Source organism: Poecilia reticulata, chromosome 9, assembly GCF_904066995.2.
Source record: "Poecilia reticulata chromosome 9, P_reticulata-male-v2, whole genome shotgun sequence".
NCBI classification, from domain to species: Eukaryota; Metazoa; Chordata; class Actinopteri; order Cyprinodontiformes; family Poeciliidae; genus Poecilia; species Poecilia reticulata.
The window spans coordinates 29,255,488-29,273,322 of NC_088838.1; the positions used below are offsets into that span (position 1 = coordinate 29,255,488).

The 17,835-nt window shown below is 38.6% G+C and overlaps 1 protein-coding gene across 2 annotated transcripts in view; it reads right to left on the reverse strand.

Annotated features, from left to right (window-relative positions):
* nos1 (nitric oxide synthase 1 (neuronal)) overlaps window positions 1–17,566 on the reverse strand; it is a 56,198-nt gene extending 38,632 nt beyond the window's left edge. Inside the window, exons 1-4 of one of the 2 annotated variants that reach the window (XM_017306781.2) lie at window positions 17,256–17,566; window positions 11,761–12,522; window positions 8,114–8,210; window positions 2,530–2,667 (exon numbers count right to left, since the gene is read on the reverse strand). In XM_017306781.2, the coding sequence (XP_017162270.1) occupies window positions 2,530–2,667; window positions 8,114–8,210; window positions 11,761–12,458 (933 nt within the window). In that variant the 5' untranslated portion in view covers window positions 12,459–12,522; window positions 17,256–17,566. The remainder of the gene's footprint in view (window positions 1–2,529; window positions 2,668–8,113; window positions 8,211–11,760; window positions 12,523–17,255) is intronic. The other variant, XM_017306782.2, reaches the window with a different exon arrangement.
* Between the last annotated feature and the right edge of the window lie 269 nt (window positions 17,567–17,835).

Here is a 17,835-nt window from a genome sequence, read left to right on the forward strand (position 1 = left end):
AAACTTCCTCTGATGTCCAGCCTGTAGTACAAGGCGAAGCTCTGCAGCCATTATATTTACAAGTAAAATGTGGAGGTCCTGCAGATATTGCAGCCTTTTATCACTTATTTGTTATATCAGCCCAAAATTTCACCCAATGTCAATTTGATACCTTTTGATACCTTTTGATACAAATAACCTGTCAAATTTGTGCAGCTAGTCATGTAAGAAAATACATGCCATATTTCAGAAACATTTCTTAGGTTTTGTTGGTCACAGCACAGGAATTCATGACTGGCCACGGCAAAACCAGGAACAAGTCTCCCTGGAAGCAACTAGAGTTATTTACCGATTCTGAAAATGTGGATTCTAAGCTTTCTAACAATGTCAAACACATAGAAACTTTAAAAAATGAAGATTGGCCTTTTGGATATTTGCACTCTCCAAACAAGATTAGAGAAAAAACAGGCCCGGTAGTTTCAGAGGAATTGTCCCACAGTGCTGCACACATCAGCCGCCACGACACTTGATGAAACTGTGAACCTGCATGCCACATGTTCATGCCTCCACCCCTTTCTTAGATTATGTTCACCAACTAAATAAATATAATTTGAAATTAAATAAAAATATTGATTTTGTTGCTGCATTTTTGGACAAAATTTTTATGCAGGGGTTTGGAAACGTAGAAGCCCATCACCGGGCTTTAGCAACAAAGTGACAGTTTTCCATTTTCAACACTCGGCTGAAGTTTTGCTAGTTTGGTGTTTGGTGATCATTGTGCTGTTGTGGGACCCAGTTTGGGTCAAGGTTCATCTGTTGAGCAGATGGGCTCATATCTGACTGCACAAGACTTTGATCCACATTGGAATTTATGGGTCAGTGACTCACTGACTATAAAGTGCACAAGTCCTGAAATATAAGGGAAAAATCACTCTCCTACCATACTGTGACAGTTTTTATGAAGTATGCCAAAAAGTCACAAATATCAGCACCAGAAAACTACATTTCCATCAGCCAGTTCCAAGTGTGCTTAGGTAGATGCACTTTAAACTAGTTGTGCATGTTGCAAAGTCATTGTATTTACCAAATAAATATTCACAGGTAATTGCAAGTATTGTTTTACAGGAAGCATAATGAAAGACTTGCCAGGGCTGCTACAGTCTGCATTTCACAGACAATGGCTGTCTAAACAGGAATGGAACAGCATAGCCAGTCACGTAATAAACATGCAACACAGACAATTCTGACATAATAGTGTTGGATAATGACCAATTAAGATTTCACATTCTTTGTGCAGTTTCCTGTTGTTCAAATCAGGGGGATAATTTAAAAACAAAAACAAATTTAAAAGAGATGGCTGCTGCTCAATTGATTTCAAACGCTGAAATACCCACGTCACTCTCCTGCTAACCTTTATGAACTTGAGTTTAGGGACTACAACGATGGCAACCTTTGATATTATCTCAGTTTAATACAATAGTCCAAGTTAATGCATCCAATTATTCAGTAATTGAATGTTAGTGTAAAATGATAGATGAAAAATAAAGAAATATAAAATATAAAAATATAAAAAAAATATAAAAATTAAGCTTTATAGAAAATCTCAATCTACAAGGTTGAACTAGTTTGGACAATACTTTCCTACGCAATTCCATTAAATTCTCATCTCCGTCTGGGATTTGTTCCATTGAATTTCTGGATTTATCAGGATGCATTTCATCTTGGCCAATCAGCAAACAGTGCAGAAAATCAATGTCTTCATTTGCAACTCCTTCTGTTTTAAATTGCAGTCTGCCTACTGCTGCAATGGCAGCAGAAGTGTAAGGCATTCAGGGTGTGTTGGCCACGCTTCCAAATATTGCGCAATTAAAGGTGGAGAAAGTGGAATGCTTAAGACATTTTATTGCTGAAAGAGATGTTCAGCTCGGCACTTCTCTTTTTGCAGTGGGGAATGGTTATCTACAGTGCATGCAATTTCCAGTAAGCTCCATAGCGCAGCTTCCTTCACGGTCAAGCTAAACATTTTGAACATCACAACCAAACACTAGGGTTTGGTAAAATCAGCTCCAATCCTTTCAAATATCGCCAAAGTTCACAAAGCAAAGCGTAGAAAAAGGGTTCGGTTTTATTCCAGGCTAAGGTTGAAAAAAAATCCCTGAAAATTGAAGGTTGTGAAAATTTAAATGTATGCCCTTCAAGGACTACAGAGCTGAAACTAGTGAGAAATGATTGAAATTGCATTTCACGACTAGTTTTTGTAGTGTAATTAAAGTTTAAATAAATGTATAAATCCATTTCGATTTATTATGATTATATAAGTTGTGTTTTATATGTTCATGGAAGCACCATTAATGTGTATTTTTGTTTTGAAATAAAATTAATGAGGCAGATTAAAACCATTTCTCATTCATCCCTATGATAATTGTACATTAATTAGCTTTTTCACTGTACAATGGTTTACAGAATAGAAGGAAAATCCCTTGCTTAAATATTAGATGGTTGTTACGTCAATAAAAAAAATTAAAAAAAAGTTAGATGTGTTTGCCTTACCTTACTGCAGCTGTGGTGGAGGACATCATTGTAGAGAGTGCCCGTCTCCCAGTTCTTGATCTTTATGAAGCGAGGGCATTTGGAGGGGCTGCCATTCTGCACCGATTTAATGGGTGAGATCCTGCCCTGGGCTGTAGACTGCAGAGAGCACACAAAGATGTATATATGCATTAGTCACAACTATAACTACTCTAACAGGTTCTGACCCTTGTAAAACTTGCAGTGCTGCCTGGACGAGTCGTTTCTCACCAGGTGTCATATCGGTGCCACAGCCAGAAAGCGAATGCGAGTGAAGCTTATGACAGGAGAGTTAGGATGAAGATAACAAGCATTATGCAGAAGTGTTTCACCACGCAATCAGCATGGACCCAAGCTCTTTCTTCTCAAGGAAAATTGTTATGCATTGTGTTCAAGATCCTCTCACACAGGCTTATGAAAGCAGAGCCCATTACAGAAACCATTCACATTCTTCCCCCTCTTCCAATTCCGTTTTATTTTCTACTCCAGGATAAAGGCAATCAGTGCGAAACCGTAAGTCGAGGGTGAGCCAGTTCTCACCTCATTGGGGTTCTCAAGCTACTGACTGATCAATGAAGGCAATTTAACCCCAAAGTCGCCTGTAAACGTTCCTGGAGAAAAGCAGCAAGTGATTGCCAAAGATCAGAGTAATCAATGGCACTCTTTAGAAGCTCTTTCATCATCTCCCGCGGCATTGTTAATTACACAGTTTTGAGCAACAGGGACATAATCATTATGCTTGCTGGAGAGAATGCCAACAGTGTTCACTGGCTGAGTCTTTTTGTGTTTTATCAAATTGCAAAAAGGAGTTTGGAGCTTTGAACAGTACATATAAAGACCGTTTTTGTTGCATGTTCAGTCTGAAACAGCAGCCAAGACTCACTGCGCAGTTAAACAGTGACAAATGATTGACACTAAAGTTGAGGAAGAATTTAGTGGTCCACAAAAAAACTCAAAAAAACTTTTTGCCAGAACTCAAAACGACTTTTTGAAACAGAATTTCTTGACAGTGACACAACGTATGGCTGCTGATTGACTGAATGGTAACTTTGGCATTAACGTTTGAGACTTCAGCAGATTTTTATTTTTCTCCCCAACAAGAACAAGTTTTGAATGTCAGCGTACTTTAAATTTTATGCCTCAGTACTAATGCACATTTTAAATGTCAAAGTAGAAGAACTTTAAAAAAGGGAAACATAATTGGCAGCTATAATAAGGGGAAACAATCAAGAGATTGTCTTATTCTAAGTTTGTAATTTTTAATCCAGGTGATTTGAGAAAAAAAATGGAGGTGGAAGTAGAAGAGCTTTCTTTGCAAAGTTTTCCCATTCGTTTCTTAACTCAAGAGGGAATTTTCCAATCAGAATCTGCAACACTTCATAAATCGTACAAACACCAACATTAAAATTCAAATATAGCTTCCTTGAATCCAGATTCATTTGTAAAATATCTACCAGTGAGAGTTATGTGACTAAACCAGTAAAATGCATCTTAACACATAAGATATTATGTCTATGATTTAATATCACCATGTATCCGCCTTATTCCTAGCCCCCATGAGGCTTTGCGTGATTTATGGGCGCGACTTCCGCCGCAAACCGGAACCGCCATTTGTTTACATGTTAGCAACTCGCTAAGCGGCTTTCGTCAGAGGTTTTAGGCTACAAAATATGTGTGAACACCAGCTATCACGGCTTAAATGTGGCAATATTGTTTTACCGCTACCTGCAGTTATAGCGGAGTGGGATGGTGACTTGGAGAAACGGCCTTAAATAACCCGCACTAGCATTTTTACCTACTTCACTGATTCAGTTGCTTTGGATGTAGATGCGGGTTTTCTCCCGTTGGCTTTTTATCCACACAATGAAACGAGCACACATAAAGCATTTTGGGTTCCCGCTTCAACTTTTGAATTTTTAGCCAAATTTTTGTTGTTTCCTTATCTGACGGTAGGCGATGGAAACTACCGCTTTTGTTTTGGGAGCACGTTCAAAATACACTCGCTGCAGCCACAGTGTGATTTGCAGTAACACTGAGCAATGGAGAACCTCGAGGTTCTGGTTGTGATGGACTAAATAAACCCGGCTATTTTATTTTGTCTTATAAAAATGTATTGCTGGCCCAAAGGTAATTAAAAAAAACACACACACTTGCTGCAGCCACTTCATGAACTCAAATTCAAACCAATATTCACATCACAACACGCTGATATTATTTAATTGTTGTTTTACACTTTCGGTGCAAAACAGCAGCTCAGAACTCTGACTAGCTTCTCTGCTTTTCTCCTCTTTATTATTGTCAGCTCTTCAGAGAAACAAGCTGCTTGCAGCGCTGCTAATTAAGTGTTTCGTTACAAAACTTAAAGATAGTGTTCCTGTCGCTCCCCATGATTAAACTCACAATTACGATCCTCTGTACTGAGCATCTCTCAGATAGCAGACGGCGTGTCCGTATACAAGTTTTACTAAATACGGCACAATAACCGTAAAAAATGTAACTTCTATCATGAATATAGATTAGCATGAAACCCTGGAAATTACAGTAAAATACTGCCACTTCCGGTGGGCGCCGGAAGTGAGACCCATAATAGTTTCCACAGCAAACCTCCCAGGAATAAGGTGGATTGCTGAAAGTCAGTAATAGAAGACACGAGCCAATGCTAGTTGACAGACTTGTGTCTAGATCCCTGTAAAGTTGACTGTAACATTTTCAATACCAGCAAGCTCAGTTCCATTCACTTTAGAGGTCAAAACTCAGAGCAACTTATGAATGCGTGCATGGTTTGAGAAAGGTTAGTATTCTTGGTGAAGAGTATAACTAACAGAAAGGGTAAGAGAAATAAATACTCTTCACAACTAGTATTTTTTAATATGTTGTACAGCAAGGCAACAAGTTCTAATCTTTTGCAAAACTTATTTTTTACACCATAGCTTCCATTTGAGGTGTGCAGGTGTTCTATTATGCACATTGATCAGTATGAGAAAGCCTTATGTAGTGCAAAACAAATTAATTCTGCCATTTTCTTTTTAAAGGTGAAATTGGCAATCACTCAAAACATGGCATACCTGTTCAGGCCTTTTCCATTGTTGCTGTCATAAAGTCTGACATGTTTAAAGAACTGCATATTATGTCAGTATACAGAGAAAAAGGTTTAAAGTTAGAATCAAGCCACAAACTGATGGTATTTTTGTCATTTACTTTTAAATAATGCAGGGATTGTGTGACAATTTGCCAAAACAGCTCTATTCCAAAGTTGTGATCCATCAATTATAAATGAATCTGTATGTCCACACCTCTGTGAGGCTGCAAGCCAAATGAATAAATGAAGAGTGAACATCAACTGCTGGATGAAAATACATTCTGACCACTGTAGGTTTTCTTGTATTTCTCAACTCAAAACAGGTCAATCTATCAGAAATGAAGACCATTTTATATTTCCTTTATCTAAATGATCCGGTCCTCCCTCCTGCCGCCCATCAGATTTAAATCAACATATATCAATGTCAAGAACGAGGTATGGGTGGAAAAGAGAGGATCTGTTGTACAAGAAATGACAATAACAGCTAAACTAATTAAGAGAATGTCATGATGGAGCATAATCACCAAAGTATTTGAAGCAAACGTATTTATGCAGTAAACGTTCCACCCATCAATTAAAACATCTGATGGGAAATTGAGATGATGAGCGGCAAAATCTGGTAGACGGGAACAGCTGATAGAAAGTGGATAAAACAGCCTGAGAAAAGAAAAAGTGTGATTGTAAAATATTTAAGCACTTCTTAGGATTTAAGGAAAAAAATAAATAAAAGATTGTGAGGTACATTTTCCTGCTTCAGTGACTTCTTCAAGCGAGTGCCACCAAAAATCGGTAATAATTTTGCAGAACAATCTGCTGTCATAGTTTTACAGAGTGATTATATATTAATCACAATGGAGGAGAAACTCAGGTTGAAGAACAATCTCTTCCCACAGAGAGAAAATCGAATCGCAGGTGAGCGTGTCATCTAAAATTCTGGCAGCTTAAGAAATTAGACATGTAATTTTTTTAAAACCACTAACTGTTCAATAAGATTTTCTCTGGAGTAATATTTCTCATTTATGATTTTGTATGAATTATGTTCCCCAAAATGCACATTTCAACTCATTTTTAAAGTACTTCAGGTTTGAGCAAAAACGTTTCATATTAAATTTACCTCTGAAGGTCAGTTTGCCATTCAAATATCTGTTTTGTTTTTTCTATGAAAAACAAAACACATATTCCAAAAGAATCAGCATTCTGTTTGTAGGTCTGAAAGAATTGATTAATCAAAGAAAAGGGTTCATTTGATTGGAAGAAATCGTACTGCAGCTGCATGTATTCATTAGGCCTACTGGAAATATTCCACCCCATCCGGTTGCATTGATGAAGCCTCGAGAAGCGTTAAAATTGTGCAGATAATGCGGGCTGTGTGCAGATTACGACACTACCCACATCACTGAGACCGATGATGAGATCCTTCTGTGTGGAAGGTCAGATTTAACACTGCAACAAATAATCATCAGCTGCAATTGGGTTATGCATGATAAAGACATATCCCTATTAAAACACGTTTAAAATTGTAAAAACATGCATTGAACTTCGGCTGTGGATAGGAAGGTGAAGTCTTACCCTGGTGTAACCTTTCATTGTCCTTACTAAAGACATGTATCCCAACAGAATGATGCTGCCACCACCATATTTCTTTCAATAATGTGTTTTGTTTTTTTGCAACTCTTCCATAAAGACCAGAATTGTGATGAGTATGACTAACATTTGTCTTCTCAACATTTTTATCCACCTGAGCTTTGGATAAAATCCTCCAGATGTACCAACGTCCTTTTAACCACTTTTCTGATGAATGTTCTCCTCTTCTAGCCTGTTAAAGTTCATGTCTTGGTAGGTTTGCTGTTGTGCAATAAATTTTTCCCCCCCATGTTTGGCAGATGGACTGAGGAGAGCTTCAGATTTGGGACATTGTTTAGTAACCCAAATCTGTTTAAGCTTCTTCACAGCTTTATCCTTGACATGCCATGTTCCTCTTTTCTTATGGTTCTGTTTATTCACTAATGTTTCACTGAGCAGCTGGATTTACACTGAAGTAAAACTACACACATCTGCATTACGTTTACTCATTAGGTGAGGATTGAAAGAAATTGCGTGCCCTGCATTTGGTGATGTCAGTGCGATCTGAGGTGGTAGGATGAATCCAACTGCCTCCCACACCTTATTCGTAAAAATATTTACAAATAAAGTGTTTCCTTCTCCTTCTGCTTCACAGACATGTACTAGTTTGTGTTATGCTACTGTGTGAAATAAAATGCACAGACGTTTGCAGTTATGTGACAAAATGTAAGAGTTACAAATAAGACACTGCATCAAAGCCTGGCCAGACTTAAACTGCAGTACAGACAAATGCAAAGAAAAACCAACCGTGATTTGTGGGTCATTCAGACCTAATTTGGATAAACTTATTTTCAGATTGTTTTCATTTTTAAAGCATTGCTATTATTTTAATATGCTGTTTTAGTTGTACTTTTGATTTTTTACCTTGTCAATATCAGCATTGTGGTCTGGCACGTGTTCCAACATTCTGTCATTATCCGAACCCAGCTGGATGGATGTCTCATTTCCCACACCGAGGTCCCTGGAAGAGAAACCCAATTTTCCATCAGATGTGTGCACTCTGATCTTGCACAAGGTACTTTTATTTCAATTTAAAAAACTCACAAAAAAGCAAACCCAGACAATTAAAAGCACACACAGACTGTAAACAAAACTCAATTTTGGTTTTGTGGACACAAGACTGTTTGCTCACCGATGCTATTAAAATCATGAAAGGTTTCTGTGTCTAAAAGGTAAACCTTAAACAGAATTGTCTTTTCAAAAGTATACAGGTGCACTGATTTGTTTAGTGCTACGTGTAGTGCTAGTTGTGGATTATTTAAGCAACTATGTGGCAAAACTAATCAAGTAAATTCTAAAAAATGCAGACTTAAATCCAGATGACTCTTGAATAGAAACACTGAGGTGTAAAAATGACAATAGGGAAATATTACAAGTGAAGAAGGATTGTGCATAATTGCGAGATATCTCAATCCGAGCTGTGAGAATGGGATTGTGGGTGGGATTTGGAGCTGCCACCACACTGAAGAACACAGGACTTGGGGGGGAAACCAAAAACAACCTAATCTCCCCGTTTAAGTTTGGTTTCCTCCATTCGAAAACGCCCACACACATTTCGCCTCCTACAGTCTTTCACACACTCAACCCCCCTACCGCCAACCCGCCCATCTTTCCTTGCCATTGCCGTGAGCACGTGTCCGTACCAATTGTAAATCCTCATAGGCATCCTTTTTCTCTTTCACACTTCCTGTCACATTCCATCTCGTTATTGCCACAATTTGGGAAAGCATATTCTTTCCGACGCTGCAGAGTTGGAGTTCAAACGGGCTGAAACAATGGGAGAAGTCGCATGTGTCATTTGCGATTACTGCTGACTGACGCAGAGCATCATCTGCCTGACGTGGAGCTGTGAAAATATACCTCCTTCTCTGCTGAAAACAAGCAACGGCCATTGTTTCACGCTTTTCTGTTCCTGACAATAGGTCTTTAAAAACTGATTCCAGAAATGTTACTGTGGAAAGATTACCCGGAAATACATTAACATTTATGTTAAAAATAATCAACATTTTTTTATGTTTATTTTCAGTTGAGATCTTCATCAGAAGCCGAAAAAGTTAAAAGACAACTTCTTCTGATTGCTGAAATGTACTCTTTGGTGACTTGATGGTGCATAAAATGTTGATTTTGGCATGCCTTGTTACACACTCAGACCACAATTGTGCTTTTGAATGAGGAGGTTTGACTTTAATACATCTGTTTTTACTGAGTATTTCCTGTACAACCCTTGTCATTACTGCAGAAGATCCCAAAGGGACATGCAGATATTCAAATTATCTTATTTTTTTCCACTTTGACTATATTTTTGCAATTATAGTGAATAACTTAAAGTACTTATTTTTTAAGATTACATTGTATATTGTTAAAAAATTTGTTGATTGAGTTACGGTTTCATCAGAAAGAGTCAAGGATCAGAAGTATCAAACATAGACGGGTCAACATAAGGTCAACTAAAACCACAATAAAGAGAAATGGAATTCAAGATAAAGCCTTTAGGGAAAAATATGCAGAGATTTGAAAATGTCATGACCAAGTGTCATGAAAAGTATTATGCATTGGTGATCTATGTGAAAGTAGTTGAGACAAAATGGCAACATGAGGGAACAAAAGATTGAAGTCTTTTCATCATCTATCAAAACAAACAACTCAAGAATTACTTAATTTTATCCTCTAAAATAGGAGTCTCAAATTTTATATTAAATTTAAATCTTACTCATTTTTATATCCAGGGCTCATAATAACTTACTTTATTAGACAGTCACATGCTGGCAACAAGGCTGGCTTTGCTATGAAAAGAAATCTAGTGATGTTTTCATATCCTCATACCCTCCGAGCACAACGCACATTTTAAAATTGTAAGATGGCTTTTCACCAAGTTTGTTTTGGACAGGCCAGCTTCCTAAACCCCAATTATTTCAGGGTTAACCATGGAGGTCTGAGGCAAAACAAGAAGCAGGAGGATTTCTTAAGAATAAGAGTTAAAAATAAAATTAAGTGAGACTTTGCAAAAAAAAAAAAAAAAAAAAAAGATTATGCAGAATGTTAGACTTTCAGCTTGTTGGTTTAAACGCCTACAGAGTAAAAACTTCCACAATCTGTTCTTTAATCCTGGAAATGGTTTCTGACCCAAATAGGAGTCATGTGTTTACTGTCTGTCTAACACATAGTGACTGATGTTGCAGAAGAATCTTCTAATTGCATCTCATGCTGAACACAACCAAGAGAATCCCTTTACTATGACTTATCACAAGGGTGAAGAAAACCAGCAGTGTACCTATTTAATTTGCAAGTCTGATCAACTTTAGTTTTGCTGCAGAGAATTTTATAAAAAGACTGTCATTCAACCCCAAATTGCATTTTGAAATAGATTTTAAATTGTTTCGGTGCCTTCTTGAAGGTTAGTTCTCATTTTTGGACCCTGTAAATAAAGACCAATCTTAACCACATCACCTTACACCTGAATACCATGTGATTGTTAGTTTTCAACTGTGTTTGAATCCAATTCATCTGAAACTACTCAAAATATAACTCCCATATTTGTGTGTATACCTATCCACAGAAATCAACAAATCACTTAAAGCATATTTATGATGGACAAAAAGAGTTTCACTGGTGGGTAAAAAATGAGATATTGATAAAAAGCAGACTGCAGCCTCAATGTGATTTCACTGTGTGGGAGCAGATAGCTGATATGCCAATAACAGAACATTGTGCAGACCATTTAGGCAAAGTCAAACATTGATTTTCATTACTTTTTCCTGAAGGATATTGTGAAACCTTGTCCCAAATGAGTACTTAAGCTTACAGTACTTCAAGTATTCTACAGTTAAGTGCAACCTTTATGGCCATCTGGAAAATGTTACTGATTAAATTTTCCTTGTAGGACATCCTGGACAACTGAACTAATGCCCTGACATTTATCTACTGAATTCCTCCAAGCTGTGAACTTTAAATCTCTCACAAGCTGACAAAAACCCCTAATATACTTACTTATGCAGGGTACTAACATATCTCATGCAAATTATTTCAATTCTGCCGTGCATTTCAAATTTGTTGCATTTTGCCACAAGCCTCACAATTAAGGGAAAGCTGCCAAACTGATGCAAGTCATTTAATGGAGCCATCGTAGTTGGCTTAGCGAATCAAGAAAAGCAGCTGACAAATATATTCCAAATACTGTCACTTTAAGTGGGGTTTACTGGAGGCCAGCATGCAGACATGAATTATGTACACCACTGTACTCTGAGTCATAGTACTGACAGCCTGGATGTAACAGCTAATGCAACACAGATGTGCCAGGCTGTTCAGAGACTGCATGGTGACGGAGTGAACAGGAATTCTCTCCGAATCCAGACCAGGTGCAGTCTCTTGTGAAAGCCAATAACATTTCCCCCACAAGGGTTTCACTTCTAATTCTGACTGGGCTCCAACTCCAGTCATCAGTTTGGAGGGGAATAACGGCAAAAGACAGTCAAATTAAGGGATCAATAATGACTTATCACATTAGAAATTACCATGCCACTTGAATCTCTGCATCTCTTCGCCCGGCATTCCGCTGGCCTTCACCGTTAATCTCCTTTTTGCTGTTTTTGATGAGATGCAACACCGGTTCGATCTCCTTAAGCAGGTCGTTGTTTTCTTCCAGCCCGTTGCACAGCAGTGCTCCGCGGCCCCCGTCCTGGCCCTGCATCCCTCCCCTCTGCAAGAGCGTTTGAGTGATGGAAGGAGAGGACAGGTTTTCAATGGCCCTCAGCTGGGGCTCCTTGTTGAGCTGCTGCCCGGGGCTGTATGCACTGAGAGGGGACCACTGATCGAAGGACTTTGAGGGTGGGAAGGCAGGTCGGGTGATCCTCACCGTGCGCTGGCGGCCGTCTCTGGTCAGGGTGGTCTCCAGGTGGGTGGTAAACCCTTCGGGCCCTCGGAGGATGAGCACGGCATGGCTCTCGGGCGACACATTTTTCAAAGTCTCCAACGCTCGCTCATATGAAAGATCTACCAGGGGTTTGTTATTGACAGCTAGCACTATGTCGCCCACCTGCACCAGGCCACACTCTTCTGCTGCTCCGCCGCGAATCAAGTCTGACACAATGACAGGCGGCTTGGACACCCTCTGCTTCACCAGGAAGCCCAAGCCACCAACCTTCCTCTTGAAAAGGCGCACTGAGATGATGTTGGGCTGCAGCTGGCAGACTGTGGGCTCCGACTCCTGCATTGTGCTTGTGTGTGCGTGTGACTTGTGTATGTGTTCGCTTGTACCGTTTCCCCCAGGAATGTTTCTGAAAAGAGGAAACAGAAATGCTTTTAGTTAAACTGATAAGTCAGTCAAATGGGTACAGAAGTTATTAAAGCTGGTAGCCAGAACTTTATGTAAAATCTCACTCTATATTTTCATCTAAAGAACAAGAAGCAAGTCGGGCGTCAGGTGGTTTTTTGATTTTGCTTGGATAATTTACAATAAATATAGAATCCACATACACGTGGCTGATTACATCACATAAAAACTGGTTATTTTAAGCCATTTGTGTATTTTCCATTTTTCTCTTTACAGGATTTAATTAAAATCTCTCATCCAGAGAGACTTACGAATTCTTTCCAGCTTCAGTGAAATATTTAAGAGATTTGCATGATGTGATAAAATTGCATGAATTTCTGAAAGTGATTTGTAAGAATGACCAGGGCAGACTTTAGGGCTAGGAATCAATTATCAAAAGTTCTTTAGAAATCATCTCAAGTCAGTTTATATGTTGCATCAAGATAATTTTCCCAAATCCAACACTGCTTCCTGTAGAATCACCATAGCAGCCACTGCTACTAGACACAGCTGCAAAAAAAATATTAATTTACTAAATACCTATTATCAATGCCTGCTCAAATGGTCTTGTGACTCAGTTTTATTTTTGTAAAATCACGTGGTGAAAGTGCATCCTTTATTACCCAGATGTATTTTTAGCACCATAACATGTATTGGTAAGAAAAACAAAAATTCAGACTGGGATCTGTAGCACGGTTTGCTTTCAGGAGAGTTATCTTACAGGTGATGTTCTCAAGCAGCAGTTACAATCTGTCAAAACCTGTTTATACCTCTGCACACTGAGAGAACTGCATTAGAACAGATGCATTTATAGAATAATTTGAAAAGCAAATATTTAGAATATTGTAAATAAATTCCAGATTATTTCTATTTGGAAATCTCCACAACATTCAATTACTTGCTGCAATTATGCTAAAGAGCATTAATAATTTGGATACAAACATGACATCCTAATGGGGCTTAAACAATGTTTAGAGACTAAGCAACCAATTAGTAACACTGAATGGAATCACTTAAAGAAACATGCAATAAAATGCATTATTGTTAGATTTTCTTGGAAAGGTTTCTCAATATTTAAAAGGAAAAAATTGTTTTAAATAAAGGAAGCTAGATGTTTCTAATTAATTTTTCCAACAAAATTTTGGTGATTTATTTGAACATTTTCTAAATTGCTTTTTATTTATTTTTTTAATAAAGTCACCTCACTTTTGATCAGTGGTTGTCCAAACACACCACAAACAGCGACTACAGTCCTAAACCAGTTGTTCCCAGTTCAATTCCTGGCCTAAATGCTAGTTGAAGGATATATTTTAAAATCTAATTGTTGGTGAGTAAAACACTAAATGGTTTTGCCACTAAATCTATATGAACCTGAATGAACCTGCTACACAACTTAAGAGTTTACTCAACTTTCAGAGCTTAAAGGGAGGCCACATTTCATTCATCCGCTTCTCAAGTCTGGAGCCAATTCCCTACAAACCTGTTACATGGAGCAACTGTTGGGTACCTTAAAATAGGAAAAGCATTACAGTAGCCTGTTTTCTCATATTCTGTAAAAGATTAAATGAATTCAGTTTTAGCTTTTTGTCTAAAAATGTGTACAGCTAAGCTTCCATTTCCTGATGATTAAATGGTTCCATTTAGTCATTTTTCATCTTTATTTTCCTTTCCTCTGTTCCTTTGTTTTCTGAAAAGCACTTTAAATTTGAATCTTGTTTATGAGGGCGGCAATACAAGTGAGCCTCATAAACGGGCCTCTCGAGTGACCTAACCTCCACATACATTTTCATAGCTCTCCAGTCAACTAGTAAGTTTCTCTAGTATGCTCATGGTTTCAAAGTAAATGGAATTGATAAATCATTTTTTAAATTGTATAGCCCGCACCCACTGTATAGATCTACACCGCTCAGACCATAGTGTCAACAGATCTTTTTTTTTCTCTGAATCGAGGAAAACATGAAATCCCCATTTTATACATCAGATACCAGGATCAATAATGCAACATGCAAATCATAGGTGGAATAATATACATTTTACTGTGACAATGACCCACATGCTCCAATATACTGCAATGGCCCAGCAAATATCCCCGATTACTTTTTACCAAAACTTTATGCCTAAACAATTGTCCAAAGAAGATTACAGGAAAGTTTGCCAATTAGTTTGAAAACATAATCAAATAAAGACGCATTAAATGTTTGTGCATATCAGATTGGGCCGTAAAAGCAGCTCTATTCAAAAATGTTAAGGTGACAAGTTAGCCCAAATGTCTGTCCCACCTCTAAATGGGCATAAGGTTTAGAAAACCTTGTACTGAAAACAAACATTTGAATGAAGTAGGAAGCAGCTGTTTTTTCCTGTTGATGGTGTTGCTGCCCTCTGTCCAGAGGTATTGTAAGACGAATCCCCCTGAGTCACAACAGCTGAACAGACATTTACATTCACTTTTGGCTTCCAAGATCAGATGTGCACAAGTAACATCAGGATTTTTGTAGTACATTTTCAAATCTAGCTAGCTTTGCACCCTCATCTGCACAAGCAGCAGAAAAAAAAAAGAGAACCACCCCCCACACACAAAACAATTTAGACACAAAAGCATATTTTCATTAGCAATCTAATACTTTTATAGGTCACAAATCAACTATAATACAGTAAACGTTTCCATTTAAAACCGTTGAAAATGTCTGAATAAAAAGTTAATCTGGACTTTATTTGTACTCAAATGTCCAGTGACAATGACATGGATACAGCATGCCTAAATTTAGCAGACTTGGATAAACATTTCAACGGCACCCGTTTTGTAAATACCTGAAGAAAAATGTTAAATGACTACGTCTGTATTGGAAATTACAGACGTAATTCCAATTCAGCTACATCACCCTTGTATGTTTTTTCTTTCTTCTTTTTAATGCACAGCCACTTGAACGAGTTGCGTTTTTTTCATTGGAAAATCTCGCATTTCACCGCGTGGGTGGCGTGTAAGGAATGTGCCGCGTGTCAGAGAAACGGGAGAGCCGCCGCTCCGCGCGCGCCGTTGGCGCATGGAGGGCAGGCAGGCAGGCAGGCAGGCAGGCACTGTGCGCACAGCGGGAATAATTCAGCACCAAGGTCAGCGCTCAGCTTATCCAGCAGTTTGTGCGCGCTGCCCGTTCTCACGCCGCACTTTTAGATAATACAGATGTGCCACAAACATTCTCAAAGTTGGTTCTGACGCCTTTGCCCACATGCGTGTCATACAAAAACAAAGTTCTGTGCACACCAGTATATTCATGTAGACAAGTCGCACTTTTAGACACCCACAGATCAGGGAGCGGTGTCCTCAGTTCATGGCTTCAGAGGGGGGGGGGGAGGGGGTGTCACTCATTTATGGTCAATACTGTGAACTCTGGCTGGAATAACTTAATCTGGCGGCCCTTTAATTCTCCATATGTGCAGCTCCCCCCCCCCACTGAGATAAGAAATAACCAGAGACGAAGAGGAAATGGAAGGTGGATGTGCTCTGAATATCGGGATCAGGGTCTTTTCTGGGAATACTGCTGTGGCTGGAAGGATACGACTACAAAGAGATTAAAAATAAAAAAAGTACCCCATTAACAATATCAAGCAAATAACTGACATGGATGATAAAGGAGCTGGGGGGGGGGGGACACACAAATATGGAGTCACAAATTAGATAATTGCTACACTCACCAACATCATGAGTACAGACGACAACCCAAAGTCGTCTGTTATGTTAATTCTTCATCGGTTTCATAGCAACTGGAAATCATTTCATTTCCTTCCAAACCAGGGCATTTATTTGCTCTCAGATTGAGAATTCATAGAAGAAAATACTGGTTTTCTAATTGTTTTTTTGGTTTTTTTTTAAGCCGGCCAGCTTCTTGCGCCTTTTGGAGCCACAAGGTCAACTATTCTCCGTTTTCTCCTGAACTGAATTCTGTCAGTCGATGTGTGAAAATGTGCTTTCAACATAATGTTATGGTTGCACATTGCAGCACGTGAAAAAGAAAGTGAATTAATTAGCGGGGATATGAATAAAAAAAAAACGCGGATCAAAGGCCATTCTGCAGAATTTCTCGCATATTTTGTTTAATCCGAGCACACGTAAAAAAGGGGCAAGATATTTTGGGTTCATGTTGAGACAGCAACGAAATAAACAATGCAAAGTTTCAAATGTGAACTTTTGGTTTCAGAAATGAATTTGTCGAATGTCTCACATGTAAAATATAACTCCTTGAATTTCCTGCAAATGAAAAAAATAATTTAAAAAAAATCACTCCGTATTGTTGCCAACAACAACAATTACTCATGAGCACATAGATAAATGGCCAAATACATTTCATTTTTTACATGTCATTTTTCACCTTAATACGCCAAAATAATTTATTTAAAAAAAATGTTTATTGCAGTCCTTTCTTGCGTAAGTGTACAGAAGGAGAAAAAACAAACAGGATTGTCCCCATCAATCGCAAATCTAGTGTTATTTTCATCAGCAACAAGTACTTTTGCAGAATTTGAAAAACCACAGAGGCAGAAGGCTGTAAATTTGCATCGTTTATACAATTTCTAGATTACTTTCATCACTCCTCATGATCAACATCGTCATATAACAGTGGAATGCGCAGCTTAGACAAACACGGACACTGGAGGAGAGAAACAACGACAGCGGGCTGAGATATTTCAGCAGCAGGAACTTACCCCTGAGAACAAGGTCGCTGTGTCTCAACGACCTGCAGCAGTGAAGTTGGGATAAAACTCCTGCGCTCTGCTTCAGCAGCGGCTGCACAGTTCTCGCTCTCTCTCTGAACCAAAGCGTCTCCAAGTCGCGCCCTGCCTCTCTAGAGACGAGGCATGCTTGTGGCTCTCTGCGCGCAGGGGCGCGATTTAAATACCGAGCGACGGGAGCCTCTGTGACGAGGCTGGGAGGGAGCCGTGCGCGCGCCTTGAAATCTACTGCAGGTGGGTTTAGGTAGCCGTCATCGTCAGCGAGTGCGCAACAGTAGTCTCAACTCGCATTCCACACTTTATTGGCTTCTGTGGCTTTGCAAGGGAAACTGGAAGACAGACAAAATATTCTGGCCAACTGGGTAAACAAACATTATGCTGAAAGTTTTCTAAAGCTCAAAATACTCAACTTAGTTTACAAACTTGAGATGTAAAATGGTCCATTTAATTTCCATCAACCAATTACTTTAAAACTCAGTTTACAACATTCCAGTGATAAATAAATAATAATAATAATAATAATAATAATAATAATAAGATGGAGGGAAACTTT